The sequence below is a fragment of the Schistocerca nitens genome, chromosome 8, assembly GCF_023898315.1.
Source record: "Schistocerca nitens isolate TAMUIC-IGC-003100 chromosome 8, iqSchNite1.1, whole genome shotgun sequence".
In the NCBI taxonomy this organism is placed as follows: Eukaryota; Metazoa; Arthropoda; class Insecta; order Orthoptera; family Acrididae; genus Schistocerca; species Schistocerca nitens.
The window spans coordinates 355,565,899-355,577,842 of NC_064621.1; the positions used below are offsets into that span (position 1 = coordinate 355,565,899).

An 11,944-nucleotide genomic window follows, 5' to 3' on the forward strand; every position below is an offset into this window, starting at 1 on the left:
AGAATCAGACCCCTAGGTCAGCAAAACAAGCTAAGTTAACTTGAAAGTTTATTGTAGTCTTGACTCCTCTCAGATCTTCATAAAAGACTTTTCTTATTAATGACTTGGACTGGGCATTGCTTAATGTGGACAATAACAGGAAGAAGAAAGGGGGGAGATTACACCTGTTACAATAGTCTCATACAGAAGTGTATTTTGACATACCATCCTTCTGAAAATACAATAAATGAAGAAATATGTTCATGGATGACCATGTAAGATTTTGTGTACATGAAAGACAACATAAACATGATGAGGCTGTACACTGTGCTGGACTAAGTAGTGACTATGTAATAAATTTTGGCACACGAGTCGAAGGAGAGTCTCAAACAACGCCTGATAAACTGTCGTGAGGTTGATGTCTGCCCATAAACTGCTGAACAAAGTCATACTGATTCTTCAGTTTCTCCCTGCATATTGTTTGATCAAACAGTCCACAAGTGTACTGCCAATCTATGAGCTCATGCGGGCACACGGCAGACTTAGAACACCACCCACAAGCCATTCCCTACAAAATCCAAAACTGAGGACACAAATCAGCAGCTGCAGAGATGATGGTGTCTGTCTCTCTGTAGTAGTATAGGTGCATTAGAGTCTGTGTTCTGGGGAGAAGACTTCCCAGCCATCACAGATATGACCAGTGTAGCTGAGAAGATTGCAGCACAACTACCACCTAAAGCTGCTGAAGAAGTGTTGTGAAACTTGTCATGTTCCGATGAGAACTAAGCCTTCTCAAACAACGCCTGATAAATTGTCGTGAGGCTGGTGTCTGCCCATAAACTGCTGAACAAAGTCATACTGATTCTTTTGATCAAACAGTCCACAAGTGTACTGCTGAGAGAGGAACCTGAGTTTGTTGTCAGAACTGTTGCAAAGACAATGCTACTGATGTTCTCTCCCACAAGGACTACACTGAGAGGATCCAGTGAATGCTAAATGACTCAAATGCTGACACCACCAAGAAGATGGAGAACAGGATGAGAGCACTTCTCATGAACTTGGATTTATCAGAGAAGATCATCAAGCATTTGTTACCCAAAGAAGCCGTTCCACCACGATTTTATGGGCTGCCTAAGATCCACAAAGATGGAGTACTATTATGCCCCAATGTCAGCAACATCAGGGCTTCCACATATTTGCTGGCAAAACTCCCAACAGAAATACTTAGCCGTTTTGTGGGTAAATGGCTGCACCACATCTCCAATACTATCGATTTTCTGAATGACCTCAAACTTTAGGCTGAAGGACTCGAAGATATCCTGGTGAGCTTTAATGTCATTTCATTATTCACCATGATGCCTCAATAAGTCACTACAATTCATTGGCCAGAAATTTGACAGGAAGACACTACCCCTTTCAAGCATGTGCTAACCTCCATTTATATTCTATTTGCTGTGGAATGCTATGAACAAACAGAGTAATGGGCAGCCCACTCTCAACTGTGATTGTGCTTCGATGAAGAAATCCTGATGTCATCCAAATGGAAATCCACCTGCTTTTCCCATTATGAGGATGACATATATGTCATCTGGCCCCATGGACGAGACAAACTTCTTGAATTCTTTGCACATCTGAACACCACACATCCCAACATCAAATTCACAAAAGAGACTGAAGCAGAAGGAAGATTACCATCCACGAATGTTATGGTGAAGAGAGGAGCTGATGGCAACCTAGGCCACAGTGTATATTGGAAGAACACTGACCTGTATTTGCAGGCAGACAACTGTCACAATCCTGCACAGAAGACTGGCATTCTACACAGAGTGCACACCATCTCTGATGCAGAGTGTCTGCCCCAGGAACTGGAACACCTAAGAAAATTGTTCCGAAAAAAAACGGTTACTCAGAATGGCAGATTAGGCATGCTCTCCATTCCATCACTATGGAGATGGAAGAAGTCACAGAGAAAGAGGTAACCACTGCCTTTATACACAGTACATTTGTGCACTATTTGGAAAAATGCATTATCGGACAGTGTCAAAGATGACCTCTGTTTGTGGAAGGCCAGAATATATCAGATTCCAAGCCAATGTGCCAAGAGATACATTGGACAAACAGTGCTCACCATCGAAGATCAATGCCAAAAACACCAGCAGCACACTCAACTAATGTACCCCAACAAGCCACCAGCTTCAGAGAACTGTTTCTCCAAGAAACTTCGAAATACTGGGGCAGTGTTGGTAGACAAGCCATCAAAATTCACACCAGGGCCAATCTCATCAACTGGGACTGTGGCTACAATCTCAGCAAGTCTTGGGAGCCAGCACTACGTCCAATTAAGAAGACATTCCGCAAACACAATGATCTGGTGGCCAGGGTGGACACAGTACCTACACCTACACTACCTCAGGCACTGGATCCATCGCCTCCACGGTTGCCAACAAGCACCCTTGGCATGGACAACGTAGGGAATGGCTCGCAGTAGGAGGGGATATACATCGGCTGCATGCCCCCAGGAGCTCAGATCATCAGCCCACCTGATGATGGTGACATGTCTGAGCACCAAAATATTTTACTTGCTGGACATTATGAACGACAGTACACACATGGAGCATTAAAAAAAAAAGCCCACCAGATTTCAGCCAACTTCACATTTCTTCAAGCATATGGCTCAAGATGGGACATAAGCTGCGTGTACTGTAAGCAAATTAAGGAGATCGATCTCCAAAGATTTAGTCAACTAACATGAAAAAATCTAAAGATGTAATATCAATGTGTTGGCAATGAGACGGAGTAACAATAATATTTCACAGTTATTACCCAGAAGGTAAAATGGGTCATTTGGAACATACAAATGAAGATAGTTGTGCTAAAGCCACTTCAATTATTAAATCAGTCCACACAAACAGTGCATGGTACCATTATGTTCCAAAAAGCCAAGCAAAATTTTTCAGGGGGTCATATCTTGGCTTGTATTGGTCACAGATATAAGGGATCAAGAGTATTTCATAGCCCTTAGCTTTGTGACTATTTGCAAACTGACTGGAAGAATGGGCATACTGCAGCTACCCTAAGTACAGGATCAAAATTTAAACATTACACACTTGCTCCAGGCAAACTGAGCAAATCAGTTGGTTGTTCTGCGTTAGGTATGGTTTAAGTTGGACCTTAGGCACCTTTTGTTCATGGGCAGTTTCAGAGAAAAATCACAAAAAATTGTAGATATAGCCACATTTTTAATTTATATTCATGGCAAATCATCAAAATTATTGCTGTGTACTCTTAAGATGATCTCAGGGAACCCTGAACATTTTTTTCAAAACCACTATCCATTACCAAGATTAAGAGGTTCAAAGTTACTGTACTAATGAACATAATATTCAGTCTGCGGCACAAATGCAGTTTTAATTGATATAATGAACACGTGGTAAGGATTCTGAGGTCACCAAACTATGTTTTCAATTTCCAATTCTTCAAAATAAATAAATAAATCTATACGACAAGTACTTCATGTGTATACAGTCTGTCTTAGCATGGAAACTGTTTGAGGGCATCACCAGCAGAGTGATGTGAATTTGTTTGTAATTAGTCTAAAGTGAACTTGCATTGGATGGAACACCTGTGCTCACTTTAAACTAGTGGAAGCATCTATTTTGTAGAGTGGTCACTTTACACAGTACATTTGTAGCACTGCTTTAATGTTTTTTCCTCAGGTGGAGGTTTTTTTTTTGTATTTGGATGAAAATATGGTGATTCCCATTTAGACAAAAAGAACTCCTGTGTTCTTTGTTAATATTATATTCTGTGTACTTATTTGTTGTTTATATGTAACAAAGTATGTAATGTATCTAAAAACAAAGATGATGTGACTTGCCGAACGAAAGCGCTGGCAGGTCGATAGACACACAAACAAACACAAACACACACACAAAATTCAAGCTTTCGCAACAAACTGTTACCTCATCAGGAAAGAGGGAAGGAGAGGGAAAGACGAAAGGATGTGGGTTTTAGGGGAGAGGGTAAGGAGTCATTCCAATCCCGGGAGCGGAAAGACTTACCTTAGGGGGAAAAAAGGACGGGTATACACTCGCACACACACACATATCCATCCACACATATACAGACACAAGCAGACATCTGTTGAAATAAAATGCTTGTATTTAAAAATGCACTTCCTTTAATTTTTTACATTATACAATTTTCAAAAATAGCATCACTGATTACATCATTATTTTCAAAATCTTGTTACTGTATTACAGTCACTTCTGCAGAATGCAAAAGCAAACGAAAGCAGTGCTGAAAATAGCAGATTATTTGCAAAAAATGTAACCCGTGACGCAAGACCACCTATTTGAAAATTGTTAAAACTGTAGTATCTACAACCTTGTATTACCAGCCACTGTCCAGATATTAATTGTTGTCTACTACCTTGTATTACCAGTCAGTGTCTGGATATTAATTATAGTTTTTTTTTTTTTTTTTTTTTTAAGTAACCCATTTGCGTGTGTCAGAGAAAAGAGAAGGGAGGTGGGCGAAGAGGGGATAGAGAAACTACTTGCAAAGGAAAATCTCACATTCCAAATAGTGTGTAAGGTTCTGAGCGTACTGTCCCTAATTTTCCCGTATTTGGAATAATCTGGCCCATTCCACATTTCTACTTTGACAGAAATATATATAAAAAAAAAACTGTAAAAAATAAAGTGGTTGATAGGTACTAATACAGTGCAAACCAGCTGTAAATAACTGAACAGAAAACATGTTTTACCTACCTGACTACATGTTGGAACAGTTTAGCTTCCCGAATGCGAAGTGTGTCTCTTTCGAGAACAACACTGAGTGTGTCAAGATCAATATCTGTAAAACCATCAGCGGCTAGAGCCTCTGCTGTATTTTTGTCAATCATCTCTAAGCAGAGAGCAGTCAACTGTGGTTCATCAAAGAGGCGTGCTTGTGTGAGTAACATAAATGCATTATCACTTCCTAAATTCCGCTTCAAGAAGTCAACACAGTGGCGTTCGAGTGCAGGTACAGCATACTTCTTGGCAGTATAAAGAGTGGTCATAACAGTTTCAGGTCCAATTTGCACTTCATCTGAGTACAGGAACCTACAAAAAATAAAACAGTAAGTTTATTTTAGTAATATAAGCAGCTGACAAAAGAGTATAATCTTTTGCTAATAAAAGCTTATATTTTAGTTTTCCATGAAATTTGGTATGCGCGTACAGCACACTTTACCTTTGCCAAAACATAGGGAAGTTCAGTCAGCACAGATGCACATTATGATAGCAAATTACTAAATACGCAAAAAAGTTTTTCATGTAAGTTTAATTTGTCACATGGTTGAACTGATACCTTTAAGAGATACAGACTATTAAGCAAGACTATTCTGTAATAAGATGATGAAAAAGGTTTGAGGTGCTTTACTTCAAAACAAATAAAAATGCTTCTGGAGTAAATGAAGCTGTAAGCATCCACTACATATCAAGTAAATTAATTAAATTTCTTGAGGGACATCATTTTCCTGTGTAGGCTGCTGTTTTATTTTGAAACAACCACTTTATTTCATAATTTAATGATTAGCTAATTTTTCCCACTTGGACATTATCAAACTAATATATTAGACATGAAATCAGTAAGTAAAATGCAACCCTTACATGGGTTTTGTCACTGTGCCAGCATTCAACACATTAAAATATGTTAGTGTAATGTAATGTAACGCAGTGTAGTGTAAGTGTAGTTATAAACCCATGTAAGTGTTGGATACTCAGTTTCATGCAGCATGTATCATTTGTATAATTAGTAAAATTATGTGGAATGAGTCATTTTACATTCAAATTACACATTAATATGAAAATATGGCTACATACTCATTATCTACCATTTTTCTAAGTACAGTTGTGATTAGTAAATCCTAACTGTCACCTTATGAAAAAAAGTGGTCACTTAAAACTAAAACAATAGCCCACACAGGTAAACGACTTCCCTCAAGAAATTCACAGCTGTTGTTCTCCCATATATACAAAATACTACCAATGTAACAAAAGATGGCACAGGTCCACAATGGCTTTAATGATGCTTTTCTGAGAATGTTGGTAAAACAATGACTGTAGAGAAATTGATAAAGAAAACTTCATAGTATCTCATTCATCTATGAGAAAGGCTACGGATGTAGCCTACAATAGTTTGAGTTTGCAGTCAGATGGTACAAAAAAGGGTCTGTTAGGAAATCTTAGGATGTTTATGCCACATGTAAAGTCAACAGATAGATCCTCACAAGGGAAACTCACCATCTCACTCCCCCCTCCCAGTTAATGGTAAGATGGCCTGCCCAGTGGATAGTTCATTAAAAACTGAACACAAATCAAGCATGAAAACAGGTAGATGGCGTGCTGAACTATGGAAAAAGAAGCGAAATAGAAACAATGAACAGTCCAAGCTCAAGAATGCTAGCCACAGCATCGTGGTTATGTGGTCAAAGTACTGGACTGCGACGGGAGAGACGAGAGATCCACGTTCAAATCTCCCATCTAAAGGTGGAAGAATCACCAATGGTCAATGACATGAGAATGCAGAGGGCAGTGGAAACCACTGCATTAAAGACATGTAACATGTCTCCACAGGACTTGTGGCTTGTAACTGAAAAAGTGTCCTGACGATCTCTCCACTGGCAAAAGGTTACGGCATAGTCCCCCATTTGGATCTCCAGCATGGGACAGCCAATGAGTAAAAGTCTGAATAACCGATGAAAGGATAATGTATTACAAGTTGGGGCACGGAATGTCAGAAGCTTGAATGTAGTACAGAAGCTATAAAATCTTAAAATGGAAATGCAAAAGCTCAATCCAGATACAGTAGGGGTCAGTGAAGTGAAATGGAAAGCAGACAAGGATTTCTGGTCATAAGAGCATAGGGTAATATCAACAGTAGCAGAAAATGATATAATGGGCATAGGATTCGTTACAAATAGGAAGAAAGGGCCGAGTCTTTTTTACTGAGAATGGTTCAGTGACAGGATTTTTCGTAATAACTTCAAGTTGAACAAATATATTTCAAGGAAGATGCAATACACGAAAGTCACAGATCAAGTAAACAGAGTAAGACGTGTGTACATTTTAACAGTAAAATCATAACTGAGTCCGAGTCTAGCGGCTGCTGGTTGGCTGGCCGCTTAGGTGGTGCTGCTGCTGCTGCTGCTGCATGGCTGGCAGACAGCACCGCATGTAGAGGATGCGCATAACTGCACGGCGGCACTTTGAAAGATCGGCGAGTCACAACACTTTTCCCCCCTTTGAATTTTTTGCACAGGTCTTGATGGAGGTGGCCTGTAGATTGCTAACATCCATAGGTGTTGTTTGACTGTCCGTAAAGTCTCGAGGAGGAGGCTTCCCGTACGGACGGAAGTGTCCCCGATGATAACGGGTCAAGATGACAGGAGACGTGGGGGCAGAATCTGCTGGGGCCCCGTGCACCAATCTGCCCATTGCGTCAAGTCCGGCTGTTATAACTGGAGACATGGGCGATGTGTCCGCATCCGTAGGAGAAGGAGGCGAGTAGAGTTGCTCCGACAGATGATGGTCGTCTGGTTCCTGCATGGGCACGTCTCCTGGTGGTGTCAGTTCTCGTGCTGGCACCGATATGATGATGAGAGGACTGCGTTGTGAGTAATGAGAGATTCCAGTGTCCCGAGCATCAGGTAGAGCCAAAGGTGGTGTAGCGGCATCCGGAACAGGCATTGCCGGCACAAGAGGCCGAAGCTGGTCCGAATGACGCACTGCAACACCCGTGTCCGTCTGGATTTCAACAGGTGTAGGCCACGGTGTCTTAAGATGTGGCTAGGACTACCTGCCATATACCCGTACCCATACAAGGTCGGCAGCGGTGAAATGGCCAAGCAAAGGCACCCGCGGCTGTGAGGTGGAAGGCCGTAGAAGATGAAGTAGCATGCATAGCTGTCGGCCATGTAAGAGCTCAGCCGGGCTGTGGTCGCCCATGGGGGTGAAACGGTAAGAAGCCAGAAATTGGAGAAATGCATCATCAGCAGAAGTCAGGAGTTTCCTCATCTGAGCCTTAAATGTGCGGACCAGTCGTTCAGCCTCACCGTTTGACTGTGAATGGAACGGAGGGGCCGTGACATGCATGACGCCATGACTGGCACAAAAATCCGCAAAATCGGAAGAGGCAAATTGCGGACCATTATCAGTAACAAGAGTAGAGGGAAGGCCTTCCAAAGAGAAAATGCGAGCGAGAGCATTGGTGGTTGCCGCGATGATAGGCGACGTGCAACGGACAATGAAAGGAAAGTTAGAGTAGGCATCAATAACAAGGAGCCAATATATATATATATATATATATATATGATGATCAAGTTCAATAGCGCGAGGTTGTGGGCGGACATGACGTCCACGATTTGTTTGTGTGTCTATCGACCTGCCAGCGCTTTCGTTCAGTAAGTCACATCATCTTTGTTTTTAGATATATTTTTCCCTTGTGGAATGTTTCCCTCTATATATATATATATATATGTGGTGTGCGTCTTTTTATGTTTATATTTAGTTCATCCCCATCCTAAAACTCCCAATTCCCAACGCGCTTGTCCCATTAGTTTCATTATATTTTTGGCGGGAGATGATATTGTACTCATATGTATTTTCATGTTTATTACCGTGTTATGTAGTGACATCAAAGGCGCCATATTGGAGGCCCTGAGAATGGTCATTTCTGCCATATTAATGACGTCACAGGTCAAAGCAGACAGGTGGAATCGGATGCTCCTGTAATCCCCTATGTACTGACAAGGGAACCTCCCCATCGCACCCCCCTCAGATTTAGTTATAAGTTGCACAGTGGATAGGCCTTGAAAAACTGAACACTGATCAATCAAGAAAACAGGAAGAAATTGTGTGGAACTATGAAAAAATAAGCAAAATATACAAACTGAGTAGTCCATGCGCAAGATAGGCAACATCAAGGAGTGTGTGAGCTCAGGAGAGCCGTGGCCCCGTGGTTAGCGTGAGCAGCTGCGGAACAAGAGGTCCTTCGTTCAAGTCTTCCCACGGCATTCCTGGGCTCACACTGTTCTTAATGTTGCCTATCTTATGCATGGGCTACTCAGTTTGTATATTTTGCTTATTTTTTTCATAGTTCCACACAACTTCTTCCTGTTTTCTCGATTGATCTGTGTTCCATTTTTCAAGGCCTATCCACTGTGCCAACTTATAACTAAATCTGAGGGGGGTGCGATGGGAAGGTTCCCTTGTGAGAATCCGCATGAGATCATAGCTCCTGATGATAAAGAGCAGTACTGAACATCCATGGTATTTCGTACCCCAGTCTAGAGAAGGGTGAAATTGTATTTAACATAACCATAAAAGTGAAGAAGTCTGAATCTCTTGTGTAATTTTGTGGACTTTATCTAAAACTACCCTTAACATTCACATAACTTATCTTGTTGTTTTGGTTGCTGAAATCAACAAACAAAACAATCCTTACTTGCTACTCACAGTAGTCCTTTATAAGAGTGTAAAATGGCCATGTAATGCAATGACATCTTTGGAAGGGTAAAGCCACGGTTTGTAGTTAAATTACGTATGTACCTGATGGCAAGCAGCAGTTCATTATCCTTCTCACACAAGCAGAAAATATGTATAGGAAAAAATTGAGACTAGAATTTAACAAGGTCATTACAAACTTAGCATGAGCTCAATAGGTCAGAACTGGGAGAGAAATCAACTATCTAGCTTTTCAAAGGAGAAAATCTGACTTGTGCCTTAAGGGATATGGAAAAAAAAAAAAAAAAATGGGATTGCCAAACAAGGATATTAAATGCACCCTCTCAAACACAATCACGTCAAATGACGATATGTAGTCACAGAGGAGAAAACAGTAAATACACATGGCAATGTAAAAGAGTGGTTCTGCTCTACGTTTAGAAAACAATCATACTTGCTGATAAGTATTAAATCTGACTTCACAGTAACCAGTAGGATATTTAAATACAATATTATTACGTTAAGTACCACTAAATCTCACTCTGCACAGTACAGAAGTACCACTGTTGACAATTTGATTCCCTCATCATGGACAGCAGTACAAATATCTGACATAGCCACAAAACAAGAATTCATTCATAACATATTTAATGTGTTTCAAAGATTCTATTGCACAAATACATAACAACCTTAAAAAATGTTAATAGGGGTTTAAAAACTACTGTAAATTCAACATTCCGCACAGAAACTTTTATCTTACATTCATGCTATAAGGTTCATCATACTCACTTCAACAAGGCAAGGAAAGCTGCAGGCTCCACATCAGGTAATTCAATCTCATCAGCTTTTGTGGCCAATGTACCATTGAACATGGCATCGAATACAGCACTTCCCACAGAAAGAACGAATTTGTGCGCTGGGATACGCTGTTGCTGTATATCACGTCCAACTATAAAGTGGACATCACAAAGAATTTCATTATTAAACATAAAAGCAAATCGCTCTTTCACCGTTGTTTTCGTTGCCTGCCAATTGTAAACAGTATGACTATTTGAACTGTGGGCCGACGTATTCGTTAGGCTTTGTGCTACTGACATTCCATTTGATGCGCTACCGTTACTATTGACACTGCCATGCCTTGCACATGCAGAAAAACCGTTTACGTTGCATGGAGAACTGTCTCGTTCCGCAGAATTTGAGTGAAGGTGATTCTGTGGGCCTGAAGCTCCAAGAGTTAACATATTCTGAGGGACGTCTGCATGTTCCGTATAACCGTCCGATTCATCCATTCTTACGTTTCTGGCAGGTCTTTCTAATGGATTGAGAATGTTGTATAAATCCTTCGTTGAAACTCCCGGCGACATACTGCAAAATGACACACCAGCTAAGCGACAAATACAAATTATTGTTAATGTTTCATAATTACCAACATATGGGCGTTGCCAAATAACAAATCACAAAACAAACGCATCACCTGCCAATGGTACCCTTCTAATTTCTTCAAATATGATCCTCCACAAACTTTAACTTACAAGAGAGGGGGTTTGAATGAACAAATTTACAGGGATTCGCTAACCATACAGACTGTACAGCTTTGAAAGCTGTAGTTCAGTTGAAGAACTAAGGCACGGCGAGTTATATCGTGCTGTTTTTCAATAGTTCAGGACTGTAGAACATTTGCTTCATGAAGCAGCATACTTCAATTTTCGTTATAGTAACATTAACGAATTAACACAGTTTTCTTGATAACGTATTCGTTTCATTCAACTCAAAGCCAATAAGCTTCCTTCATCACCAAAAGTGTACAATTGTTTGTACAACATTAATACCGACACTCTTTGGTTCCCTCACAAACACCACCCACTTGACAATCACGAAACAAAACATTACACGCAAAGATATTATACGTACAATAAATGGCAGTACGTCAATCAAAGGTGTTAAAAGTTACAACTGGTGTCGGTTATCAATGGTCTTGTAAAACATTTATGTATTCGTTAATTCAATATCTGTCAACAACGGCTACTGATAAAGTCATTCATGAAAGAATAAAACATCAGCAAAGATAGACCATTTCGTGCCCTTCAATTAAACAAAGGTCGCCTGTTAGCATTTTCACTCTCGTGAATTCATGCATTCTATACTATTCTGAAACTATAATAAGTATAATGACTGAAACGGTACCAAACAATACATAGATACAGCAAAAAATACTTTCTACTTCTATAGTATAATATACAGTATAATCACTATAAAGTATTAAAAGTATGAGGCAGACGGTTATGTACGAATTTTTATTTTATTTTGCATCAGTGTTTCTACAGTTTAGCCAAGTATTTATTTTTATTATATAAATATTTCAGGTTTCTGTCCATTATATTTACTGATAGTGCACGTGAAAATCACTGCTCATACACTTAATTTTATTTTCACGATCTTTGTGCCTACAGGGGACTTCAGATTATTCATAAGTT

At 40.1% G+C, this 11,944-nt stretch overlaps 1 protein-coding gene across 3 annotated transcripts in view; it reads right to left on the minus strand.

Moving 5' to 3' along the window:
- Positions 1–11,359, minus strand: part of LOC126198799 (BTB/POZ domain-containing protein 2-like) — a 66,981-nt gene extending 55,622 nt beyond the window's left edge. Inside the window, exons 1-3 of one of the 3 annotated variants that reach the window (XM_049935370.1) lie at positions 11,047–11,359; positions 10,260–10,835; positions 4,752–5,087 (exon numbers count right to left, since the gene is read on the minus strand). In XM_049935370.1, the coding sequence (XP_049791327.1) occupies positions 4,752–5,087; positions 10,260–10,834 (911 nt within the window). In that variant the 5' untranslated portion in view covers position 10,835; positions 11,047–11,359. Of the gene's footprint in view, positions 1–4,751; positions 5,088–10,259; positions 10,855–10,944 lie in introns of all 3 variants that reach the window. The other 2 variants (XM_049935368.1, XM_049935369.1) reach the window with 2 other exon arrangements.
- Positions 11,360–11,944: the final 585 nt, after the last annotated feature.